The 17,029-nt window shown below is 51.0% G+C and overlaps 1 protein-coding gene and 1 long non-coding RNA gene across 3 annotated transcripts in view; one reads left to right on the top strand and one right to left on the bottom strand.

Moving 5' to 3' along the window:
* LOC140431009 (uncharacterized) overlaps nucleotides 1-17,029 on the bottom strand; it is an 87,194-nt gene that overhangs the window by 43,153 nt on the left and 27,012 nt on the right. Inside the window, exons 5-6 of one of the 2 annotated variants that reach the window (XM_072518900.1) lie at nucleotides 16,590-16,784; nucleotides 6,826-6,984 (exon numbers count right to left, since the gene is read on the bottom strand). In XM_072518900.1, coding sequence (XP_072375001.1) covers nucleotides 6,826-6,984; nucleotides 16,590-16,784 — 354 coding nt within the window. The remainder of the gene's footprint in view (nucleotides 1-6,825; nucleotides 6,985-16,589; nucleotides 16,785-17,029) is intronic. The other variant, XM_072518901.1, reaches the window with a different exon arrangement.
* The window catches only part of LOC140431010 (uncharacterized), a 215,053-nt gene that overhangs the window by 186,439 nt on the left and 11,585 nt on the right, over nucleotides 1-17,029 (top strand). The gene's annotated exons all lie outside the window — the stretch shown is intronic.

Raw genomic sequence — 17,029 nt, 5'->3', positions numbered from 1 at the left:
GTTGTGCCTCCTGCAGCTGGAACCAGAATGGTAGGAGCGCAGGAGAACACACACTTTTATACGCCACCTACTGGGAGGAGCCAGCAGGCAGGGATTTACCGTAGTACCTGTAATACACGGGCAGTGCCGTAATACATGCAATATATCACTAGTGGTGTTTACCACAGGTAATGCATTTTGGAAGGTCTAATGCAGGTAGGGAATATACAGTGAATGGTAGAACCCTCAAGAGTATTGAAAGTCAGAGAGATCTAGGTGTACAGAAGGATGTGGAGGCTTTAGAGAGGGTGCAGAAGAGATTTACCAGGATGTTGCCTGGTATGGAGAGCATTAGCTATGAGGAGCGGTTGAATAAACTCGGTTTGTTCTTACTGGAACGACGGAGGTTGAGGGGTGACCTAATAGAGGTCTACATAATTATGAGGGGCATAGGCAGAGTGGATAGTCAGAGGCTTTTTCCCAGGGTAGAGGGGTCAATTACTAGGGGGCATAGGTTTAAGGTGCGAGGGGCAAGATTTAGAGGAGATGTACGAGGCATGTTTTTTACAGAGGGTAGTGGGTGCCTGGAACTCACTGCCAGAGGAGGTGGTGGAAGCAGGGACGATAGTGACATTTAAAGGGCTTCTTGACAAAAACATGAATAGGATGGGAATAGAGGGACACGGACCCAGGAAGTGGGGAAGATTTTAGTTTAGACGGGCAGCATGGTCGGCACGGGCTTGGAGGGCCGAATGGCCTGTACCTGTGCTGTACTTTTCTTTGTTCTTTGTTCTTTGTTGACCCGGAGCAGTGTGAGTCATACCGGCCAATATCGTTGTTGAATGTCGATGCCAAGCTATTGGCGAAGGTGCTTGCATCGCGGATTGAGGACTGCATGCCACGGTTGATTGGGGAGGATCAGACTGGCTTTGTGAAAGGAAGGCAGTTGTCGGCGAATGTCCAGAGGTTGCTGAATGTGATTATGATGTCCTCGGGGCGGGGGGTGGGGGGTGTCGAGCATAAGGTTTCGCTGTACGCGGCTGATCTGTTATTATATATTTCAGACCCATTGGGCTGCATTGGGGGATTAGGGGAATTTGGTCCGATTTTGGAATATAAATTGAACATGGGAAAGAGTGAGGTGTTCCCGATCAATGCTAGGGGGCAGGATAGGAGGTATGGGGAGCTGCCATTCAGGGTGGGGGGGACGATCTTTAGATACCTCAGTATCCAGGTGGCGCCAAGTTGGCCCCAGCTGCATACGTTGAACTTGGCTCGATTAGTCGAAGGGTTGAAGGTGGATTTTAAGAGGTGGGGGGTGGGATTCTTTGTTTCTGAGACTAAGTGTTGACGTCAACGCAGAATTTGTGGACTTTCATAGCAACAAAACTGGCGCCACACCTGGACCGATTCCGTGACTGCTAAGGGGCTCGCACCGGCCCCACCTGGAACACAATAGATTCCAATGAGAAATGGTGTCGGATTCGCGATTGACACTCAGGAGGCTGACAAACTGCAGCTGCGTACACACATTCCACCCCTACACACACCATCCCAGCCAACAGGATGGCAGCAAGGAGAGCAGCCGAGCTGGGGACCCTCCAGGACGCCGTGGAAGAGAGGAGGGTGACCCTGTCCCCGGCCTGGGAAGGAGGCTGCGAGCCGCCGCTGTTCGTCGCGCCTGGGCGCAGGTGGCAGAGGCAGTCAGCGCCACCATCAACAACGTCCGGACCAGCTAGCAGTGCCAGAAGAAACTGCACAACTTTCTCAGGGGAGCCAGGGTGAGTAGGCAGCACTGTGCCCCTGGCATCAACGCCCATCCCACACACCCGTAACCCAACCCCCCGATCCCAGAGGGCGGCCGAACCACCACCCTGCACCACATGCCGGCACCCATACCGGCCGCCCTGGTGGGGGGCCCTGACCACGGAGGCCACCAGCTGCCCACCCCTGGGCTGCGTGAGTCAGAGTGTCTAACACTGTTGTCTTCTGTTTCTCACCCCCCCCCCCCCCCCAACCGCCCCCAGGATAAGGCTGCGCACAACCACCGGACCTGCGGCCCCTCACTGTGGCCGAGCAGAGGGCCCTTGACGTGGTCGGCAGTCACAGTGCGAAGAAAGGGAGGTTGTAAAGGTGGAGCTCGGCTGCAGGCAAGGAAGTGAGACCCCCGCTCAGTTGCAGTTCGCCATGACACATGTGTCAACACCCCACCCCCAACACCGCCCTCACCCCCACATCACCGTCATCCTACACTACCCACATCTCTATCCTCACCCCCACACCACCCTCAACCTACAACACCCGCACCCCTAAACTCTCCCCTACATCACCCTCACCCCACACCACCAGCCCCCCACCCTCATCCCCACGACCCCCACTTCCCACCCAGCCCGCGGTCTAATCATGTCTCTTGCCTTGTGCCATAAAGGACCTGCTGGAGATGGGGCGAGTCCATCTGGTGCCCCCTGCCCCCAGCCAGTGCCACATCCGGAGACCCCCGTGAGCCGAGCAGTGACGCTGAGAGCAGCTCGGATGGCAGTCCTCCGCCCGAGACTCAGGAGACCCCGGAGCTCGGGTCGGAGGATGACAGTGACTTTCCATCACGGCTGTCTCCAACACCCACCACCATCCCTGAGACACTCACCTTGGTTGGGCATGTTGATGAAGAGGCTCCTGGGACACTCTCTGGTTCGCACCACACAGCTGCTCCGGTACAAGGTACAAGGAACTGCTGGAGATGGAGGGCGCACTGGTGGAGGATATTAAGCGCAAATGGGACGGGGAGCTGTGAGAGAAAATGGGGGCTGGGACATGGTCTGAGGCCTTGTGGAGGGTGAATGAGCCCTCATTGTGCGCGAGGTTATGCCTCATCCAGTTTAAAGTGGTGCATAGGGTCCACATGACCGCGACGAGGAAGACCAAATGTTTTGAGGTAGGCAGAGCGACGGGGGGGCCCGTGACTCATATCCATAGGTTCTGAAGTGTCCAAGGTTCTGGGAGTTCAGGCAGGGGTTCTCCAATGTTAAGTCCGAGGTTCTGGACGTGAGGGTGACCCCGAGTTTGGAGGTGGCGATATTTGGTGTGTTGGAAGACCTGAGTGCGGGGGGGGGAGAGAAGCTGATGTGTTGGCCTTTGCCTCCCTGATAGCCCAGGACTCAGAGCCGCTGAAGTCGGGGGTGTAGGTGAGCAATCTGGAAGAATTCCTGCAGTTGGAGAAGATCAAGTTCGCTCTGGGAGGGTCGATAGAAGAGTTCACTTGGAGGTAGAAACCATTCAATGATTTCTTCAAGGAGGACTGAGGGATCAACAAGGGGGGGAGGTGCTTTCGGCAGGCGGGAGGCGGCAGTAAGGGGGTAAAAATGGGGAAGGCGAGAAGTGGATGGGCTCAGTGACAAGGAGCTGGAGGTTTGGGGTTGTTTGTTGGGGTTGATATGATGTTCTGCTGATGCTCTTTGGTTGTTCTTTTGATATTTTTTATATTTATATTTTTGGTGAAAAGTCTTGAATAAAAATATTTTTTAAAAATAGGGTCAATCACACGAGTCAAGCAGAGTCACATATCAGCAAGAACTGGTAAGGGCAGCAATGTTCTTTCTCCAAAGGACATTCGTAAAGTGGTTGGTCTGCTCCATGAAATCCCTACAGTGCAGAAGGAGGCCATTCAGCTCATTGAGTCTGTACCGATCCTCTGGAAGAGCCTCTTACATAGGTCACTCCCCCGCCCTATCACTGTAACCCCATAACCTAACCTCCACATCTTTGCAAACTATGGGGCAATTTAGCATGGCCAATCCTCCTAACCTGCACATCTTTGGACTATGGGAGGAAACTGGAGCACCCGGAGGAAATCCACGCAGTCACGGGGAGAACATGCAAACTCCAAACAGATTGTCACCCAAGGCAATCTGGGAATGGAACACAAGCCCCTGGTGCTGTGAGGCAGCAGTGCTAACCACTGTGCCACTCTTGGTCTCCCTTGGAGGGGTGGATGGCGGGGACCCCTCAAGTGGTTGGGGTTGTCAGGTGGCTGAAGCGTTCCAGGTTGGGTTCTCCCCTGAGCCAATGTCCATCTGTGTATGGGACATGTCTTAGTGGCGGGGGCATGATATCGAGGCTCTCAACCATAGTCATCACAGACTGAGCCATGCCTTGGACACCACCACTCAAGACGCTTGTGCTGCAGTCTTACCACTGCGGTTGCCACCTAAGCAGTGTTGGTCTCGGTACCACGCATGGTTGGCATCACCTCCTGTGCCCGCAGCCTTTGTGACTCCTCTAATTGAATCTGCACTTGCTGGAATATTGCTGATAGCCCCTCCTGAATCTCGTGGCTGTGTCCTAGCATCTACATCAGCTCTGGACTAACCTTGTCCAGCGGCTTGGCATCTGGCTGGGCCTCAGCGGAGTCCGGGAATCCAACAGACCTCTGACTGCTGACTCCCTTGGATGTCCTTGCCTCCATCTGATGTGCATCAGAAACTGTGTGGTGCTCACCAGATTGTGCCCCAGAAGCCATTAATGTCACCCACCGAGGTGCGTGTATCTGTGCTGGTAGAAGGTGGGGGTTGGAGCTGTGGCATCTCGATGGTGGTCACCTCAGAGCTCTCCTCCGAAGTTTTCTCTTGGGTGGCAGGGTTTGTTGACGACTTCGAATGGCCCAGCTCAACAGATGGAGATCCTCTGAGAGCCTAGATATGTGGTCAGTCAGAGCGGAGGATCATTTTGTCTGATGTGAACAACTCACTTGAGACAGGTTGTCTGGGTGAAAGGGCAATGGATCTTCACCTCTGCGGCACTAACCTCGCTGTTGGTGACTGCTCTCTCCTCAGACAAGCCCGCGATCTCCAGTGCCCGTTCTTCATAGGGGGTGAGGACTCGGACTCCTGATACTCCGCCTTCGGTCTTGGCCCTCTCCTCTTTATTATGGGCTATCTTCTCCTGCGGTGACAAAGAGAGGGCATGGTGAGCTTAGTGCTGAATGCATCATGGGAGTCTATAGCAGGTGGCACGTCTGGGCACTGCACCTGGGACATGAAGGGATTGTGCTGGTGGGTGCCAGAGGGTTATGATAAACGAGCACGAAGATCGGATGTGGGGAGGGTGTGAGGTGTCAGCTATGGTTTGTGGGGGAGTGTGGGGGGGGGGCGGGTTGGGAATTTGAGGAGTGGCAGGCGGAACTGATGCCAGGAGAGAGGTGGTAACTTACCCTTGCAGCTTGTTGGAGATCGTTGGGCTTCTTCCTACATTGGCCGGCTGTCCTCCTTGTCATGCTGCCCGAACTGACAATTGCTGGCACTGCCTCCCAGGCAGTATTGGTGACCTTGGTGCTGGTCCTCCGGCCCCTCGGGGGAACAAAATGTCCCATTTTGCAGCGCTGGTGTTGAAAAGCCTGGCTAGGTCGGCATCCCCAAAGCAAGGAGCAGGTCTACGCGCTGCCATGCTTATGTGCTGACTGGAGTGAGTGGTGAGGGAGCGTTTAAAAGCAGCTCCTCCTTGTTAGCAGCGAGTCGCTGAGGCACAAGTCTGGCGAATCAGACAGTGAGGCAGTCAGTAATGGCGAGAAGCTTGTGCGAGTTCATTTTCAGTACTAAGTACCGTTAAATACGAGCCATGATCTTGCCAACACGGCTGTCGAGAAATACCCTGCCAATCACACCCGACATGGCACTTAGACATGTTTCCATTAAATCGCGCCCAATGTTAGCAAGTCTGATACAACTTTTGTTCGAATTGATTTCTCTCCTCTGGATTTCTAGTGTAATAGCATAACCACAATGCTGCCCACTTGTTTTATATATAATATTACTTTAGCATAAATCGGTAGATTTCTATTCTTACCTTGAATGTATTATATTCCTTTATCTAAAACAGTATATTGATGCAGAATATATTAAATACTTATATTTAATTGAGTATATTAATATTCTTACATCTAATCGAGGGTTTATATGTTTAAATCATTTTTCTTATTATATCTAATATAGAGTATACAAGTATTCTTCTCTCTAGCATGCAGTTTACATATGAGCGTACATACAAATAACGAGCAGGAGTAGGCCACTCACTCCTTTGAGCCTTTTCCGCTATTCAGTAAGATCATGATTTCTGTCAATGTTATGATAAAGGTCCACAGTTGGAAAAACTGCCAATTTGTACATTCACCTAACTCTGAGTGTGAAAGGCCCTGTACCTTCACACTAATACAGGCTTTGATTAGGTTGTGAGTTTCTAATAGAAAACGACATACTATTCTCTAAGCAAGGTAATAACAGTTGCGCAGTTAACTTGACTATGCCATCCTGTCTTTCCCACAAAGTACAAACTGAGGATAAAAGTGACATAACACAAATGCTTCTCTACAGCAACTCCATGGATCCCCACACATGATGGATAATATCTAAATTACATTTCCCTATGTAAATGATCTAAATCTTTCAAAGGAATTACTGCCCTGTAAATAATTTCTATCACATCAGGACTCAAATTCATATCTAAAATTTTAGATGCAATTACCTCGTGGAACAGTAGTTTTACTTTACTTTTATCCACTTTGATGTGATGTAGAAAGTATTCATATTATAATATTGCTACTGTTCTAATAACTTGCATATCAATACTATTCTAATTTATGTGGAATATTTTAGAATCATTGTATTACCCTAGATCCAATACAGAGTATATTAATATTACACAATATTCCTCTAAATCTAATATGAATAATAATATTTGATCATGCATAATTATAATATTTTAATAATTAATGAAGCATTTCAGTACTTCTAGACACTGAATGCAGAATAAAGTAATAACAACTCTTTTATATTGCTCCCTTATTTTGATGCTTACTTTCCACTCTGTGGTTTGGTCAGTAGGTAGCTGCTTTTTTGACTCAGGTCATTGGCTCTGTGTAGCTCGACCAATATAGCTTCCAACAGCGAGTGGATCCCTGCAAGATCACTCGTGTCTGCTACAATTTTTGACACTGCTTCAGATGACTCATTCATGCTAAAAATAAATTCAGTTATAAGACGCTTGGTTAGTACCATGTTGTTGGACACAGGAAAGTTATCTAAACGTGTTCTTCTGCATTGCATGTAAACTTAAATATTCTGAGCATTTCTGATGTTTCCCAGCCTGCCTTGTTGCTGCATTTTGTACTTGAGTAACTGCAATGCTTTGGTGAGGTTCTATTTGAATATTACGTGAAGATGGTAAAGCATAACTTCAGCCGGGACCTCAAAGGGGCAATCACAATCGGCAGCTCATGGGGGAGTCCAGAACAAAGGGGTGTAATGGTGAATTTAAAATAAACCATTCGGGTAATGTCTGGAAGCATTACCTACACAAAGGGTAGTGGATATCTGGAACACTCTCTTCACAAAATCTGTTAAGGTATGGTCAAGTAAAATTTCATACCTGAAATTATTAAACAGGAAATCGTTTAAAGGTTATAGGACTAAGATTTGGATTATTATAGAAATTCGCTAAAATTTAACTGAATGACAGACTAGACTCAAGGGGCTGATTAGCCTATTACCATTCCTATGTTTCTAGACATGCTGCCCAGCTTTCTTTTCCACTGAAGTCAATGGAAGGGTGTGTAATAATCTGTTCCCAAGGTTTTCAAAACCCTTGTGGCTGAAGTCATATTTTACTCTCTCAAAGATTTCATTTACAAAGAATACGGCTTTTTGGACAGTCAATTAAGTGACGCCTGCCCAAAACATACATACCGGGGCTGGTTTAGCACAATGGGCTAAACAGCTGGCTTGTAATGCAGAACAAGGCCAGCAGCGCGGGTTCAATTCCCGTACTGGCCTCCCCGTATAGGCGCCGGAATGTGGTGGCTAGGGGCTTTTCACAGTAACTTCATTGAAGCCTACTTGTGACAATAAGTGATTGTTATTATTATTATTATTATTATTAACAGGTCTCTAAGAATTGTTCAGTTGTACTTCCGGTTGCGGCGATGCGGAGCTAAGCCGCGCGTTTCGGCAGCTCCCGCGACTACGGACTTTCGGGCTCTCTGGAGGAGCCCCAACGGAGCTGTTTTGATTCAATCCCGTGTGGGAAGGTGCAGTGAGGTCCCCCCTCACAATTTATGACAGAGATCAGCGGTAGAGCGACGAGGAAAGAGGCCCTGGAGCAGAGACCAAAACGGGGTGAAAAAAACAAGATGGCGGAGGGTGGTGAGCGAGCAGCGTGGGGGCCAGACCAACAGGAGTTCCTCAAGCGATGTGTGGAGGAGCTGAAAAAGGAGGTGCTGGTGCCGATGCTGTTGGCGATCGAGGGGCTGAAGGAGACCCAGAAGACCCAGGCGGTGGAGCTTCGTGTGGTGAATGAGACAGTGAATACCAACGAGGACGAGATCCTGGGCCTGGCGGTAAAAACGGAGGCGGTGCACAGGAGGTGGGCCGAGAGAATTGAGGTCCTGGAGAACGGGTCGAGAAGGAACAACCTCCGGATTCTGAGTCTTCCCGAAGGAGTGGAGGGAGCTGATGCCGGGGCGTACGTGAGCACGATGCCCATTCGCTGATGGGTGCAGAGGCCTCTCCGACCCCCCTGGAGCTGGAAGGAGCTCATCGGGTCCTGGCGAGGAGACCCAAGGCAGATGAGCCGCCAATGGCGATAGTGGCAAGGTTCCACCGCTTCGCGGACAAAGTTTAGGGTTGCTGCTGCACTGTCCGAGGGGGAACTGAAAATGGAAGAGGTGGTCGGGGCGGGGGTTCCCCGCCTGGGGGACTAGAGGGTGCGGGAGGCGCGAGCACGGGACTGGCCTAAAATAGGAGATAGCTAGACGGCGGGGGGGGGCGCGGGCGGGCGTAAGGTAACCCCCCACTCCGGCTGATCACGTGGAATGTGAGAGGCCTAAATGGGCCGGTTAAGAGGGCCCGAGTGTTCGCGCACCTAAAGGGACTGAAGGCAGACGTGGTCATGCTTCAGGAGACACATCTGAAGGTGGCAGATCAGGTCAGGTTAAGGAAGGGATGGGTGGGACAGGTGTTCCATTCGGGGCTGGATGCGAAGAATAGAGGGGTGGCAATACTGGTGGGAAAGGGGGTGTCGTTTGTGGCCAAGAACATAGTAGCGGACAAGGGAGATCGATACGTGATGGTGAGTGGTAGGTTGCAGGGGACGGAGGTGGTACTGGTGAATGTATATGCCCCAAACTGGGACGATGCTGGATTCATGAAACGGATGTTGGGGCGTATTCCGGACCTGGAGGTAGGGGGTTTGATAATTGTTGGGGATTTTAACACGGTGCTGGACCCAGCATTAGATCGTTCCAGATCTAGGACGGGGAAGAGGCCGGCTGCGGCCAAAGTGCTTAGGGGGTTTATGGATCAGATGGGGGGAGTAGATCCGTGGAGATTTGCCAGGCCTTTGACCAGAGAATTTTCTATTTCCTCCCACCTTAATAAGGCCTACTCCCGGATAGATTTTTTTGTCCTGGGCAGGGCATTGATCCCGAAAATAGAGGGAACGGAGTATTCGGCCATAGCCATTTCAGACCATGCCCCGCACTGTGTGGAGCTGGAGTTGGGGGAGGAGAGGGACCAACGCCTGTTGTGGAGGTTGGATGTGGGACTGCTGGCAGACGAGGAGGTGTGCGGGAGGGTGCGGGGGTGTATTAAAAGGTATCTGGAGGCTAACGACAACGGGGAGGTGCAGGTGGGAGTAATATGGGAGGCGCTGAAGGCGGTGGTCAGGGGAGAGTTTATCTCCATTAGGGCTCACAGGGTGAAGAGAGAGGGCAGGGAAAGGGAGAGGTTAATGGGGGAGATTTTAAGGGTGGACAGGAGTTGTGCAGAGGCTCCGGATGAGGGACTGCTCAGGGAGAGACGAAGTCTCCAGACGGAGTTCGACCTGTTGACTACAGGGAAGGCAGAGGCACAGTGGAGTAAGGCACAGGGGGCAATATACAAATATGGGGAGAAGGCGAGCTGGATGCTGGCACACCAGCTCCGTAAGAGGATGGCAGCGAGGGAAGTAGGTAGAGTCCAAGATGGCAGGGGAACTACGGTGCGGAGGGCAGGGAAAGTGAATGAGGCTTTTAAGGCCTTTTATGAGGAACTGTATAGGTCCCAGCCCCCAGAGGGAAAAGAGGGGATGTGACGATTCTTGGATCAGTTGAGGTTCCCAAAGGTGGAGGTACAGGAGGTGGCTGGTTTGGAGGCACCAATCGGGGTGGAGGAGCTGGTTAAAGGACTGGGGAGCATGCAGGCAGGGAAGGCCCCGGGGCCCGATGGGTTCCCGGTGGAGTTCTACAGGAAATATGTAGACCTGTTAGCCCCGTTGCTGGTAAGGACTTTCAGTGAATCAAGGGAGGGGGGACCCTGCCCCCGACAATGTCGGAGGTGACGATCTCTTTGATCTTGAAGTGGGATAAGGACCCACGGCAATGTGGGTCGTATAGACCGATCTCGCTCCTTAATGTAGACGCTAAGTTGCTGGCAAAAATGTTGGCCATGAGGATTGAGGACTGTGTCCCGGGGGTGATTCATGAGGACCAGACGGGATTCGTAAAGGGTAGGCAGTTAAATACTAATGTGATAATGACGCCATCGGTGGAGGGAGAAGCGGAGATAGTGACAGCCATGGACGCGGAGAAGGCCTTCGATCGGGTAGAGTGGGAGTATCTCTGGGAAGTGGTGAGGAGGTTTGGGTTCGGGGGAGGGTTTATCAGTTGGGTGAAGCTCCTATATAAAGCCCCGGTGGTGAGTGTGGTCACGAACCGGCGGAGGTTGGAGTATTTCCGGCTGTATCGAGGGACGAGGCAGGGGTGTCCCCTGTCCCCTCTGCTGTTCGCATTAGCAATTGAATCTTTGGCCATGGCGTTAAGGGAGTCGGCGAAATGGAAGGGGGTGGTTCGAGGGGGAGAGGAACATCGAGTGTCACTGTACGCAGATGACCTGTTGCTGTATGTGACGGATCCAGTGGAGGGGATGGTTGAGGTTATGCAGATCCTACGGGAGTTTGGAGATTTTTCGGGCTATAAGCTCAATGTGGGAAAGAGTGAGCTTTTTGTGATCCATCTGGGGGACCAGGAAAGAAGGATAGACGACCTACCGCTGAGGAGGGCGGAAAGGAGCTTTCGATACTTGGGGATTCAGGTAGCTAGGAGCTGGGGGGCACTGCATAAACTTAATTTGTCTCGGTTGGTGGAACAGATGGAGGAGGATTTTAAAAGGTGGGACATGTTGCCACTCTCGCTGGCGGGTAGGGTACAGTCGGTTAAAATGGTGGTCCTCCCGAGATTTCTTTTTGTATTCCAATGCCCCCAATTGTGATCACTAAGGCCTTTTTTAAGAGGGTCAGCAGGAGCATTATGGGATTTGTGTGGGTAAGCAAGACCCCGAGGGTAAGGAGGGGGTTCTTGGAGTGTAGCAGAGATAGAGGAGGGTTGGCGTTGCCGAATTTGGAGGGTTACTATTGCGCAGCCAACGTGGCAATGGTCCGTAAGTGGGTGATAGAGGGAGAGGGGGTGGCGTGGAAGAGGTTGGAGATGGCGTCCTGCAAAGGAACAAGCCTGGGGGCGCTGGTGATGGCACCGCTGCCGCTCTCGCCGACAAGGTATACCACGAGCCCGGTGGTGGCGGCAACGTTAAGGATCTGGCGGCAGTGGAGACGGCATAGGGTGCGACGGGAGCCTCAGTGTGGTCCCCGATTAGAGACAACCATCGGTTTGTCCCAGGAAGGATGGACGGGGGATTTCAGAGCTGGCATCGGGTAGGGATTAGACGAATGGGAGACCTGTTCATTGACGGGACGTTTGCGAGCTTAGGGGCGCTGGAGGAGAAGTTTGGGCTACCTCCGGGAAACGCCTTCAGGTACATGCAAGTGAGGGCGTTTGTGAGGCGGCAGTTGAGGGAATTTCCGCTACTCCCGGCACAGGGGATTCAAGATAGGGTGATTTCAGGCGTATGGGTCGGGGAGGGCAAGGTGTCGGCGATATACCAGGAGATGAAAGAAGAGGGGGAGGCTTTGGTAGAAGAGCTGAAGGGTAAAGGGGAGGAGGAGTTGGGGGAGGAGATTGAGGAGGGGCTATGGGCTGATGCCCTAAGTAGGGTTAATTCCTCTTCCTCGTGTGCCAGGCTTGGCCTGATACAATTTAAGGTGGTTCATAGAGCGCATATGACGGGGGCGAGGCTGAGCAGGTTCTTTGGGGTGGAGGACAGATGTGGGAGGTGCTCAGGAAGTCCGGCGAACCATGTCCATATGTTTTGGTCATGCCCCGGTATTGGAGGGGTTCTGGAGGGGAGTTGCGGGAACAGTATCTAAGGTGGTGAGAGTCCGGGTCAAGCCAAGCTGGGGGCTAGCACTATTTGGAGTAGTGGACGAGCCGGGGGTGCAGGAGGCGAAAGAGGCCGGCATTCTGGCCTTTGCGTCCCTAGTCGCCCGGCGAAGGATCTTGCTAATGTGGAAGGAGGCGAAGCGCCCCAGCGTGGAGGCCTGGATAAATGATATGGCTGGGTTTATCAAGTTGGAAAGGATAAAGTTTGCCTTGAGAGGGTCTGCGCAGGGGTTCTACAGGCGGTGGCAACCGTTCCTAGACCATCTCGCGGAACGTTAGAGGAAGGTCGGACAGCAGCAACAGCAACCCGGGGGGGGGGGGGGGGGGGAGGGGGGACAGCAGTTGAGGGGGGGGGGAGGGGAGGGAGGGGGGCTTCTCTGGGGGGCATTTGAGCAAGAAAACACATGGTAGGATCCGGAAACTGACATATACGGGAAGAATCCACTGTACAAAGTTTTGTATCTTATTGACTTGCCATGTTCATGTCTTGCCACGTGAGTTCGTTTTTCTTTTTTGTTACGGGGGCGGGGGGGGCTTTTGTTTGTAAGGTAGAAAATATTGTTATTGAAAAATTCTTAATAAAAACATATTTTAAAAAATTATAAAAAAGAACTGTTCAGTTGTCTGGACAATTGGAACATATTTTGCCCAGTTCAGTTGTTTTACCTACTTTACTCTTCATTTCTAATGTCTCCCCACCACCAGAATTGCCACACCTCTGTATTCTGCAGTCTTCCCTGCACTCCGCTGCCCAGTCCATTGAACTCGTCACACTCCGTCCTTTGTGCTGTCGGTGCCAATGGTGGCTCAATAGTTAAGTTGAGCAAATGCCTTGACTGGAATATTTAACCTGGAAATGTTTGTATGATTGATAACTGTCTGCAATATCGTAGAATGGTTGATCAATTTGAATCTCGAAGGTTTTTGTTCTCGTTTGTCGTGAACTAATATTTACAACATTCTGGAAACCTCCTCCCTTCTCTGATTGTCTAAGTGTCCTCACCTTCTTTGATATGTATGCTGAACTAATTGATATGTTTATGGTGAATTTCACAGGAATTATACTTAATTAACCCAGCTTCATAACATTAACAGAATGATTGAACTATATTACAGAAGTTCCTGAGAAGATTTCAAACAAAAGGAGCATACAATGACCAAGTCATGATGGTTAAAGGTATCTGATAAGTTCACTTGGTGCAATGCTTAATGTTTCTATTAAGCCACTTTCCATACTTCAAAAAGAACATTTTAACTTTACTGTATATCAATCATTTTTTGACTCTTTTTGTAATGAACAATATTTCAACTGTTTTGATCAGTCACCTGGATCTAAGAATAGTGTTGTCTCATCAAAGAAGAGTTCCCTTCTCACACAATGATGTTTCAGCGAGTTAAATAGGTTCAAAGAGCTTGGGGCCAGAGTTTCAGAATAAGGGGTCTCCCATTTAAGTTGGAGGTGAGGAGAAGAGTTGTTAAACTATGAAATTCACTACTCCATGGAGCACTGAAGGCTAGATTATTGAGTACATTTGAGGCTGAGTTCCAATAGTTTTTGATCAACAAGGGAATTGAGGGTTATGTGGGGACAGGCACGAGAGTGGAGTTAAGGCCACAGTCAGATCAGCCATGACTTTATCGAATGCCAGAGCAGGCTCAATGGGCCAAGTAGTCTACTCCTGCTATTTCTTATGATCTTAATTTCTTAGATAAATAAGTGCATCACAGCATGTCATATCATCATATGTATATTGTGTAACATAATGTAAATAATCAGAGTTTGTCATAGTATGCCGTACAACAGTATGTCAGTGTGCTACAGTGAAGCATATAATAATAATAATCTTTATTGTCTCAAGTAGGCTTACAGTAACACTGCAATGAATGTACTGTGAATCAGAATCATAGAATTTACAGTGCAGAAGGAGGCCATTCGCCCATCAAGTCTGCGCCGGCCCTTGGAAAGAGCACCCCACTCAAGCACACACCTCCTCCACCCCATCCCCTGAACCCAGTAACCCCAATTAACCTTTTTGGACACAAAAGGCAATTTAGCATGGCCAATCCACCCAATCCGCACATCTTTGGACTGTGGGAGACCCAGTGAAAAGCCCCTAGTCGCCACTTTGTGGTGCTTCTTCGGGTACACAGAGGGAGAATTCAGAATGTCCAATTCACCTAACAACACGTCTTTCAGTACTTGTAGGAGGAAACCGGAGCACCCGGAGGAAACACACGCAGACACAGGGAGAGCGTGCAGACTCCACACAGACAGTGACCCAAGCTGGGAATCGAACCTGGGACCCTAGTGCTGTGAAGCAGCAGTGCGAACCATTGTGTGACCTTGCTGCATGAGATGGACAATATCAGAAGGTGTTAAAATGAGGGCTGTGGGACATTAATGACACAGTACTTTCAGAGTATTACAGTGGGTAGTTTGAGATATTCAGTTAAAGGACTGAATTTTACAGTGGGGGCAGGCTTCCTCGTGGTCGGCTATTCTCACAGCTAGTTAACAGCAGTCGGCCATTAATTAGGTGAAGAGGGCTTGCTGCCGCCACCGAGAAAGGCAAATACCTCCAAAAGGTACCAAACAATGAAATGGCTGGCAACTTTCTTGTTGCAACAGCATCACCAAGTGTGGTGACTGCCACTGCTAATATTGCAACAGCTCCGAGGAAGGTAAGTGAGGCAATGGGGCCTGGAATTTGTCTTTCCAGGGCCAGGGCCCCAGAGAGGCAAGAGGACCGAGGAAGGCGGGGGTGGGAGGGGGGGGGGGATGATAAAATTATGGCCTTACGAAAAGGGATACGAATTATGTCCTCTTAATTATAGAATTTACAATGCAGAACGAGGCCATTCGGCCCTTCGGGTCTGCACCGGCCCTTGGAAAGAGCACCCTACTTAAGCCCACACCTCCACCCTAACCCCAGAATCCAGCAACCCATCCAACCTTTAGGAATCCAAGGGGCAATATAGCATGGCCAATCCACCTAACATGCACATCTTTGGACAGTGGGGGCTCCCAGAGGAAACCCACGCAGACACGGGGAGAAAGTGCAAACCCCACACAGTCACCCGAGGCCGGAATTGAACCTGGGACCCTGGAGCGGGATTTGCCCTCAGAGAATTACAGTAGAGGCTGTGAGATATGGAATCAGCATTTTACAGTGAGGTGTGTGTCCAAATGTACCACTGTGAGGGATCTGGGATGCGCAAGTCCGAAGTTTAACCACCCTGTCCAGCGGGAATAAGGAGACTTCAGGTCAGACATCTGTTTTGCACCCCACCTCACTTTGCATTTCAGTGATTTTTATTTAGAAAATCTAACTACCTAGTGGGGTAGGGGCGTTTTGTGCCTGAATCGGATGCTCAGTAAAAGAGACAATGTATGTTCCAATCGTCACTTGATGCCATTATCCAAATTTGGTCCCTGCTCCTCTGCCTGAATTCAGACATATTCTAATGCTGGACCTCCAGGCAAGCATAAAACCATTAAAATCAGCCCGAAAGGTTCATATTTCCATGTGGGAATGTGCACAACAGGGGCAAAATTCTCCCCCAACGGCGGGATGTCCGCCGACTGGCGCCAAATCCGGCGCCAATCAGACGGGCATCGCGCCGGCCCAAAGGTGCGGAAGGCTCCGCATCTTTGGCGGCCTAGCCCCAACATTGAGGGGCTAGGCCGACGCCGGAGGGATTTCCGCCCCGCCAGCTGGCGGAAGTGGCGTTTGTTTCCCCGCCAGCTGGCGCGGAAATGCGGCGCATGCGCGGGAGCGTCAGCTGACAGTTTCCCGGTGCATGCGCGGGAGCGTCAGCGGCCGCTGTCAGTTTCCCGCGCATGCGCAGTGGGGAGAGTCTCTTCCGCCTCCGCCATGGTGGAGGCCGTAGCGGAGGCGGAAGGGAAAGAGTGCCCCCACGGAACAGGCCCGCCCGCAGATCGGTGGGCCCCGATCGCGGGCCAGGCCACCGTGTCAGATCGCCCCGCGCCCCCCCCCCCCCCAGGACCCCGGAGCCCGCCCACGCCGCCTGGTCCGGCCGGTAAATACCAGGTTTGATTTACGTCGGCGGGACAGGCAATTCCTGGGCGGGACTTCGGCCCATCTGGGCCGGAGAATCCAGCGGGGGGTCCCGCCAACCGGCGCGGCCCGATTCCCGCCCCCGCCCAATCTCCGGGAGCGGAGACTTCGGCGGGGGCGGGATTCACGGCGGCCAACGGCCATTCTCCGACCCGGCGGGGGGTCGGAGAATGACACCCCAGATCTCCGCTTTGGTAGCAAACCTTCAGTTACACACTCGGTGAGGAATGCTTTACCTGATCGAAACGTCATTTGTTTCAGCTCTGAAGTCCCCAAGCATTTTATGCAAACTGGATTCTTGTTCTTGACTAACTTCCCATTGGTGCAGGAGATTGCTCATTTTCTCTTTGACTTTGTCTGTCTGCTTGAACATCTCTTCCGTAAGGACAGTGTCCTGATGGTATTCCGAATTAAAATCTACCAGCGTCTTCCTAGAATGGTCAAAGATTATGTTAAATTGGCATAAGAGGTACTTGAAATGGATAAAATGCCCCTTCCTTGCCTACACTGACACGTGGTCAGCCTATCATTAATCTCAGCCAAGAATTTGGGCAAAGGGGGACCTATATTAAAATTAACACCAAAGTCATTCATTAAAAAATGCAGGAACTTTCATGTTCAAAGTGTTAAGTGTTTGGAATAATCTTTTGTGAGAAAGGCAAAGCACAAAGACATT

The sequence above is a fragment of the Scyliorhinus torazame genome, chromosome 10, assembly GCF_047496885.1.
Source record: "Scyliorhinus torazame isolate Kashiwa2021f chromosome 10, sScyTor2.1, whole genome shotgun sequence".
NCBI classification, from domain to species: domain Eukaryota; kingdom Metazoa; phylum Chordata; class Chondrichthyes; order Carcharhiniformes; family Scyliorhinidae; genus Scyliorhinus; species Scyliorhinus torazame.
Note: the sequence above shows the minus strand (reverse complement) of the source record. Positions and strands in the feature narration are given on the sequence as shown.